Source organism: Etheostoma spectabile, chromosome 18 (assembly GCF_008692095.1).
Source record: "Etheostoma spectabile isolate EspeVRDwgs_2016 chromosome 18, UIUC_Espe_1.0, whole genome shotgun sequence".
In the NCBI taxonomy this organism is placed as follows: domain Eukaryota; kingdom Metazoa; phylum Chordata; class Actinopteri; order Perciformes; family Percidae; genus Etheostoma; species Etheostoma spectabile.
Window position 1 is genome coordinate 14287379 of NC_045750.1, and position 9354 is coordinate 14296732.

The 9354-nt window shown below is 41.4% G+C and overlaps 2 protein-coding genes across 5 annotated transcripts in view; one reads left to right on the forward strand and one right to left on the reverse strand.

The window, feature by feature from the left end:
• mtfr2 (mitochondrial fission regulator 2) overlaps positions 1-3104 on the reverse strand; it is a 5499-nt gene extending 2395 nt beyond the window's left edge. Inside the window, exons 1-4 of one of the 2 annotated variants that reach the window (XM_032543550.1) lie at positions 2952-3104; positions 2222-2405; positions 1894-1995; positions 613-737 (exon numbers count right to left, since the gene is read on the reverse strand). In XM_032543550.1, coding sequence (XP_032399441.1) covers positions 613-737; positions 1894-1995; positions 2222-2293 — 299 coding nt within the window. In that variant the 5' untranslated portion in view covers positions 2294-2405; positions 2952-3104. Of the gene's footprint in view, positions 1-612; positions 738-1893; positions 1996-2221; positions 2406-2711; positions 2753-2951 lie in introns of those variants that run through there. The other variant, XM_032543549.1, reaches the window with a different exon arrangement.
• The window catches only part of armc1l (armadillo repeat containing 1, like), an 11257-nt gene extending 4331 nt beyond the window's left edge, over positions 1-6926 (forward strand). Inside the window, exons 1-7 of one of the 3 annotated variants that reach the window (XM_032543554.1) lie at positions 3189-3283; positions 3687-3858; positions 4503-4594; positions 4790-4973; positions 5101-5217; positions 5427-5501; positions 6243-6925. In XM_032543554.1, the coding sequence (XP_032399445.1) occupies positions 3706-3858; positions 4503-4594; positions 4790-4973; positions 5101-5217; positions 5427-5501; positions 6243-6437 (816 nt within the window). In that variant the 5' untranslated portion in view covers positions 3189-3283; positions 3687-3705 and the 3' untranslated portion in view covers positions 6438-6925. Of the gene's footprint in view, positions 1-3188; positions 3284-3521; positions 3542-3686; positions 3859-4502; positions 4595-4789; positions 4974-5100; positions 5218-5426; positions 5502-6242 lie in introns of those variants that run through there. The other 2 variants (XM_032543552.1, XM_032543553.1) reach the window with 2 other exon arrangements.
• Positions 6927-9354: the final 2428 nt, after the last annotated feature.

A 9354-nucleotide genomic window follows, 5' to 3' on the forward strand; every position in this document is an offset into this window, starting at 1 on the left:
CTATATTTAATACACATCAGTGTACATAGTTGCCATTACCAACATTTGCCCTTCTCCCACCTATACGGACCACATTCAAACGTGTGTTTTCAAAACTGAAAAATATGTAGAGCCGTGCAGACAAGCATTTATAAAGTGAATTAAGAGGTAGTTAAAGAAATAAACACTTTAAGGGTAATTTTGGACTGTTTACTGTATGATCACGTTATGTAGTGTACTGTAAGACAGTGCAGTTTGTCTCTCTTATTTTCAGTGTTCTCCTGCTCAGACACACTGTCTTCAACTTAGTTACCACTTTACATTGTGTGTGTGTGTGACAGGAAGAGAGTGTGCGTATTTAACTGGCAGCTTAAACTTTTATTTTTACACCTCCCTACAGAAAGCAAGCCTTTAAGTGTGCTTTAGAAAAGAACAAAGACAAGATGTATTTCATGTACTTATGCTATGAACAACAAACATCATCTTTGACTTAAATATATGAACCACTAATTTGCTGTTATTAGGACAAAATGTATTGTCTAATGAACAGCAAGTATGGTTTTGTTCTCTATAAATTTGCAATGGGAGACTATACCTTGACTGTGTTTGCATTGTGTAGATTAGTGTCCTTACCGGGTCTTGGCGAAGCTCTCCCCCTCATCCTCAAACACCCACAAGACATCAGCAAACGAGGGGATGGCAGGTGTATCCATGATGATGTCCACATGGCCGTGTGGCCTGTAGGTGAGCAGAGGGATCTAAGGACCAAACATGGACAAGGAAGGATTACACACTGCGACCCTGCGACTGCATGACATAAAAACCTGAGAAAATCACATTAGTTAGTGGGCCTAAATATGAACATGATTCTGCAGAAGGAGTATAAGGAGAAATGAGGAAGGACCATTACTGTAGAACTTACTGTAGAAAGACTAGTGTCTTTGGTGAGTGTCTAAACATTTTTTTTTTTTTTTTATACATTCAAATAAGGACTTTATCTCAGCTTAAAATACAGTATTGCTTCTGTTTAGGAAGTACTATGTGACAACATGGAACAATATAATAATAATACATTTTATTTAAAAGACGCCTTCATGACACTCAAGGACGCCGCACAGGAATTCATAATTAAACACGCAAACACAATACTATACAACAGCAAACAATACAATACAACAGCAAAACAAATACTAACAACGAAAAACAAATACTATAACAGAAAAACAATACTATACAACAGCAAACAAATACTATACAGCAAAACAAAACCAAAACTATACAACAGCAAAACAAATACTATACAACAGAAAAACAAATACTAACAGCAAAACAATACTATACACAGAAAAGGCGGAGCAACAGACATTTAGGTGGAATACGCGTTATAAACAGATTGTTTTTAGTTGTGATTTGAAATGGGGGAATGAATCAATGTTTCTGAGTTGGGGGGGTAGTGAGTTCCAGAGACGGGGAGCAGAGCGGCTAAATGCTCTGCCCCCCATGGTGGTGAGCCGGGCGGGGGACAGACAGGTTTATGGAGGAAGAGGATCGGAGGGGCGGAAGGGAGTGGGCGCTGGAGGAGATCAGACAATATGGGGGGCGAGGTTGTGGATGGCCTTGAATGCTAATAGAAGGATTTTGAATTTGATCCGGAACTGGACCGGAGCCAGTGAGCTGTTGGAGGACAGGAGTGATGTGGTGGATGAGGGGGTTCGAGTTATGATGCGGGCAGCTGAATTCTGGACCATTGAGTTTTGTCCCACCTTTTTTTCTGTTGTGTTTTGTATAAACAAGTGTTTATATAAAAAAAGCACATAGTTTCACTCGATTGGCTGTGTTAATTTGACGGGATAAAAAAAAAAAAAGTCACTTTAGACAATGTTTAGTCTGATAGAAAACACAATATCACAGTACCTGAAAGTGGTGCTGGTATAGTGTGTCAGTGGGAGGTTGGTCCCAATCATCCGCACACTGCCGATACTGACCGCACAGCTGACTGTCCCACACTGGAACCAGCTACAGGCAAGAACACACACACACACACCACACACACACACCACACACACACACACACACACACACACACACACACACACACACACAGTTAAAAATTGACATCCTTGCAACTCACTCAATCAGTTAACCTTTATAGATACTACTGGTGATACCCATACAAAACACTAATAAACCCGTGATATTCCTTGACAACATCATTATAACAGAAGTGTGTCTGTACACTCACCATGTCTGGAGGCACTCCAAAGTACTCCAGGACAACGCGCAGGACATGCAGAATATCCTCGACTAAAGACATTGGAAGGACTTTTTTTCTGCACCAGCTGATGACTGCAAAGCTCCTCTTTCTGCTGACTAACTTGGTAAGAGGCCAACACAGAATGGATGCCACTAAGTCACATACTTTACACCTGAAACAACACAAAACATACATGACTTGGCAAAAAAATGGCAATACAATAGAACGATCTGAAACAGTACGAATCCCTAAACAACAAATTAAGACAGGAATCTTAGTGCAGTTATGGACTCTGACATTAGGACGATTACAAACGTTTTAAACTATTGCAAGAGTTTAAGAACTTTATGTAACTCAGCGAGACGTAAACTTGGTCTTATCTTCAGTAGATTTGACTGTTATATACCGGATATTTAACAGGCCTCTCTGAAAAGTAAGTGAGACAGAAGGATGCGGAGTCCTCACCCAGGACTAGAACGCAGACCACATCAGTCCAGTTCTCAGAGCGACTCTGGCTTCCTGTGTCGAAGAATTGATTTAATGTATCTATTTTTTATATACATTGTATTATTTTAAAATACCCTGATAAGTGTTATTGTATATTGTCTTGTGATTCTCTAACCCCCGCAGTGGGTCCATTTAGAGCTGCATGGCTCATCAAAAATAAACCGCGGTACCAGGAAACATGCTCGATAAGCAGAAATATGTGTGCACTTACCGTGAATAAAAACCTTGCTAAAACATTCCTTTGTAGCCACATTTGTCCGATGTCTTCATAATAACTGATGATATTGTAACTGCGGATAAACACTAGGAACGTGCAGCTTTTCTCCGAGCTCACGCGTCCAGGTAGCAGCCAAGTCTGTTAAGTCAAATAAAGCTGCAGCAGCAAAACCTCCTCTGATTGGATGCAGATACAGAAGTACTATGATGAGCCAATAGGAGTGGGCGATCATGCAGTGGAGGCAACGGGTCGTCGACCAATTGCGTTTTACAAAACCTACAACCACGAAATTTGTATTTTGACACACGAGCTACTTCTTCTTTTGGGTAAGAAAACTTCGCAATACACGTACATTAACCACATGTATTGCACTTTCAGGTTTCTTATATTATTATACGGTGTAGCAGTCACGCAACGATATGTTCCAACGGTGCAATGAAACAACGGAAAATATCCTTTTCTTAAGTTGACGATATTCTTCACGTTTTAAAAGTAGCTAATGTTAGTGTTAGCTTCTTTAGCTAGCCACAATGTTAACGCTAGCGCTACGACTTGATGTGACAATTTATGCTAACAAGCTAACGGTAAAACCGTACCTTTATGCTCCTATCTTAAAACATACATTAGTGTAACGTGGCCTAAATCATCTATTGAATTGTATTAACGTTAGTTCTAGCTATATGAACAGACATAACTTAATAACTTGAACGTTTCCACTCTCGCTTGCAGGTCTGGCAACTTAACAAAGATGATGGGTGCACTGTCGGTGGTGAGTCAGCTGCGGGACCTGGCCTCTGAGCCGCAGAACCGAGAGGTGATAGTCCAGGACCAGGGCTGTCTCCCCGGGCTGGTTCTCTTCCTGGACCACCAGAACCCAGACGTGCTACTCGCAACTCTTCAGGTGGGAAATAGAGGCTGGACTGGTGCCGTTTGTGGAAGTGCTACCCTTCTGCTAAATACACTTAACATAAGTATGTCGTGTTTTCTGTAAGGATACACATGCCAGACGAGGTGTCCATAATAGAAATGAATGGCCGATGCTGAGGCCAGAACATGGAAGTATCATTAATTAGCTGATAATGGACACATTGAAGGGTCGTGACCCGCTTATATCATGGTCACTTATCAAACAACACGTTTTTGACACCATTCAGTTATATATTCGTGTGTTTTGCAGTCAAAATCTAAAGTTTTAATAGCTGTGAAACAAAGTAAGTTCAGAGGAGCAGTGTAATCCTCTTGCAGCTGGTGTGTAAGAGCCATCCTGTAGTTCAGAGGAAGAGACTCTAAAAGACTACTCGGTGTACATTAGAAAGTATTTATTTTTCTTTTGATGTAGCACCTTTTTATAATGGAAAAGAGTCAGTTTCACTGGAACTACTAAGTAGATGACACCCGCAGCCAATCAGAATAGAGTATTCACCCGGACCAGGTATATGCCCATGTTTACTATAGATACATTGTAGCGTGTTGGGTAGATGGGTGCACCTGTTTGAACAAATGCAGTGTATATTTCAATCCCTTGTGGCCTTCCTTTGTCCTCAGACCCTGCGCTACTTGGCTGAGTTGTCCCCCAACATCTCCACCATGAAGAATGAACTGGGTATGATGGTGAGCTTGGAGAATCTTATTGAGAGGTGAGAGGATGGATATTTCACAGGATCTTATTCATATTTATTTATTTGATCTAGTTATAGGTTTATGTAGAATGTGTTCAGTCACCCAACACATATGATTAAATAGCCTGATAAACAGACTGAATTGCCACTTTATTTCACTTCAGTCATTTAAATAGCAAAATAAAGTATAAATATACATATTTCTCCATTTAGGGAGGGCCTGTCCATTGACATTACAGCCTTGGCCAAGGAGGTGTTTGACATTCTGAGTGCACCTGCTAATCCTGTGCCACGCACACCTGAGCGGGAGAGGAGAAAGAAATCCCAGTTTTTTATCAACTCCACCAACAAGAAGGCCAAGTCTGTCACTCTGCACATCCAGGGGCTGGATAGCACCGTGAGTAGACTAACACACACGCACACTTACCCACACACTGACACATACGCTCCTATGCATATCTATCCTGTGCAGATTATTATTATTATTGCCAGTTTAACTAATACAGTCTCCCTCAATTATTAAGGACCAGCGAGGCTTGTGTGAGGAGGCTCTTCTGAAGGTCAGAGGAGTGATCAGCTTCACCTTCCAGATGGCATCCAAGAGATGCACCGTCCGCATCCGCTCAGACCTGCCCACTGAGGTGAAACACAAAGACAAACATTTGCTATCAGTGTCTGCTTGGAAAGCCACCTGCCTCTTAAAATATTAGCTTATATCTCTCGTAATATTGACGATTTATATTCTTGCATTATCAAAGCCACCGATTTACACATTTGTGCAGAAATCTGATCTCTGGCTAATGTTTATTAATTCCAGTCACTTCCTCCCCTAATGTTTCTTAAATTGCAGAGTCTGGCATCAGCCATCGCTGCCACTAAGGTGTTGTCAGCCCAGCAGGTGGTGAAGAACGAGGCAGGAGAAGAGGTGAGTGACACACCAGCTCCATTATAAGCCGTCGGACAGTTTGGCAGGGTCAGTGACTCAAGTCTGTTGGGTGTGTTCCGTACCGTTGTTAGTCGGAGGAGCCATCCGCCTTCATTTGGGCCGATTTGACATGTTGAATCGGAAGGCGGGCAGTCGGACTCAGTGACCAATCTGATTGGTGGAGTGCTAACCCGGAAATGATAAGCGGGATGAGCATGTCTAACGCCTCTCTAAATCTGACAAATCTTTTGAACTGACCTTTGTCGATCTGAAATGAAGACAGATTCAGCAACTGCATGGCCGATTTCTCCTAAAATGTTTTCAGAAACACTTTTCGGTGAACGATTTTTGTAAAATATGAGATTGTATTCTGAACAAGCCGCCATGACGGTCTGGCTTTGAAATTCCGGAGAAGCCAGACCCAAGTGACGTGTTTGTCCAATCAGCTGCCGGTTTTCATTTTTTTGGGCGACAGTACAGATGAGCGCCGCCTGCTGTTCTGGAGACGTAATGCGTCTCACACATGCGCAGAACGTACGATCAAGTTGGCGTCACTTCTGTGTTCCGAGGCACTTTTTTGACCAATCGGGGAGGCAGTCAGTCCGACTGCCTTTTCTGACGTAGGTTGGCGTGTCAGAGCCCTTAGAGCAAACATTTTGACTATTTTCATATCCATAGGAGAATACCAACAATTATGAGTTCACATTGAATTCTTAACTACTTTCAAATTGTTTTCTTCAGGTTTTCATCCCTCTGAACCCATGTGGCAGGGAAGTGCCGCAAAACTCAGCTCTACCAGACTACCTCCCAGAAGAAGAGGAGAGCCCAGAGAGGGAGGTCGACCGAGCGGTATCCCGCACCAAAGCTAAGGAAGATTCTAACGGAAGCTGGCTCAATGCTGCCGCCGGTTTCCTCACCAAAACTTTCTACTGGTGAAACTGGCCGAGTTTAATTCCCTGAGATCCAGTGATGCAAAGTTGTGCTAAAAGACTGCAACTGCTGTGTATTTTCAATGAGTGGACATTACCGGCTGTTAGCACACCAAAGGCCTACATCCTGGCATTGTGTGCATGGTCTGGACTTCACCAACTTTCCATCAGTTTTCGGAAAAACACATTGTCAACATGTGCAAAAGCACTACTGATTTTTTTTGCTCTTATCTGGTTACTAATGGAGGATCACACACTTGAATAGCTTGTCTCTGGACTTGCATAATGCCGTTTCCTATCTAGTATTCTCAATAAATGTACATATTTTCTTAATCTGTTAAACTGTCCATTTTGTCCTTACATGTAAAAAAAAAAAAAAAAAAGTTTAAAGACTTTCTTTGCTACTTTTCTACACAGATGGAAAAGCATTTTCTGTATATCCTGATGTTTGTTTTTAGATGTTTTGGTTTATGCTTAAAATAAATCTACAAAGTATGTTTTCAATGTGCACTATTCTGTGTTTTGATCAAATAGGGCAAAATCATTGCAATACGACATCAGTGAATAGGTAATCAAGTCAAAGTTTTATTTACCGCTGCAACAGTGATTAGAGGTTTACAGTGGTTCAAAGATCTCATCCCACAGTCTCTTCTGAATTAAAGGGCTTGTTTTTTAAAGCATTGTCAGTCTTAGCAAAATATATCAACTTTGAAACATAATAGGATACGTATAATGTAATTTACAAGCAATTTATTTTCAGGCTAAGTCAAGTTACGTTGAACAGCATGCTATGTGCTACTGTCAGAAACCAGCACTACATTACCAAGACACGAGTATCCTTCCATTCTGGTGGTACTGGAAGATTTGAGGAGTGCAAAGACCCAAATGCAAAAAGAGCATTACTGGAAGGTTGTGTAAGATTGGGAAGTGAAAATCCCAGACGTGTAATGGTTGCCTTTCAGGATTTACTATAATCCCTCTACTATCTTTAATTAGTGAAAAGCTGTATAAAAGGACCAAATGTTTGACATTATAGTTCACAAATGACATTTCTTCAGAAGATTTCATAATTTTAACATAAATCAAACGGAAGCCACTGAAGAGTTATGGCATGTGGCCAGAAGGTCAATGCTCACGGTGGGAATGGATATCTTCATTTTAGTGAGAAGGACACGTCACCTCATTCCCGCTAGGATGCGGTAAGGCAAAGGAACGTCTAAGTTAGCAGCATTTCTTTTTAACTCTTAATCAAAAAGATCAAACAAATCAGATTATTTCAGAAATAAATTAGTTTGTAGTTTGCTTGGCCAAAACAAAGTCGACCTCCAACACAAGGTGGATGAGCTACAGCTGAGCCCTCCAACACTGGCTGAGTTTAGAGGGCGTGGGATGCAGCACTCATGGGCTAAATGTAAAAGGTAAACAAATAAAAAGAAAGGGCTGAACTTAACATCAAATCAGATCTTTTTTTCCTCATTTTAAACAGAAACACAGTATTGAGGACGAAACAAAAAAATCACATTACATCTGTACAGCAATTAAATAAAACTAAACCAAAACAAAATCTGTAATTTACACCCTAAATCTCATTTGAGAACAGTATTTTCATTTTGCCAATATTTAACTTAAACTCCATACTCAACGCCCCTGCCTCGTCCCAATAATAATTAGTCTTAAACCCTGTAGACACAGCAAAATACATTACATGACTCTTTCCTGTAGTCTTAATACAACTTCATGCACGGACATCATTCCTATATCCCATCTCTTCTGTAACATTTCAATAGAAACGTTGAAACTTTAATGAAACCTTGTAATTCAGAGCCGGTTGTGCGAGTTCCAGTTCTATTGTCACATTGCTGATTTTGTCAATCTGATTACAGTGAATACAGCAACAACAAAATCTCTTCAAGTATCACGGCTGAAGACTTAAACTGATCTCACACACACACACACACACACACACACACACACACACACACACACACACACACACACACACACACACACACACACACACACACACACACACACACACACACCACACACACACACACCCACCAAACACCCCACCCCCACCAACACACCACCACACACAAACACACACACACACACACACACACACACACACACACACACACACACACACACTTTAATCCTGTGATTTCAGGACATTTACTTCAGAACCAGCGCTGGTTGGGATGATCGAGTGTAGTCGTGGTCAGAGAGAGAGAGACAATCTGCTCCACAGGTAGTATGTATAGTGAAAAGTAACTTCTCTCTGGAGATGCTTTTTGGAGCTCTTTGGAAGATGCCAACTTTGGAAATGGCTGCGGTGTTCTTCTGATGCGGGAGGTTGAGAAAGTAAAACCTCTGGAAGGGTCTGGCTGTGATGCGGCGAGTCCTTCCTTTGATTCAGTCTAACAGCTCTGTGTCACCTCCTACTGGCCATCTCACTTCCTGTCTCTCTGGGTGTGGAATCATGTCGGTCTAACAGGGCATCAGGCAACATCTAAAAACCAAGGGCAACAACAAAAACCGTCAGTTGCTATAAAGGCTAAGGTAAACTAAAATCTTCAAAAAGGATCTAAAAGTAAAAGCGTTGGAAAAAAACACAGTTTGTCCTTGTGCTAACGACTAATCGAGAAAATGGCACATGTGCTTGGGTTGCTAATGTAAACTTGTACTGTATGTGCTAAAGATAGTTCATCCTGCAGATTCATGTTACATACCCTCTTGTTCTCTAATACTGTGAGCAGTATCAACTGTATCAGATCAGATTTATTATGTAGGACGATCACACCAAAAGCTAACCACAGTAACAGGTGTCGTAGATGATGACAAACTAAAGAACCAGGGGCAGAGCAGAGAGAGGATGCTTACTGACCTGGTCCCTGCTGGGCTGATATGTCCTCAATTCCGCC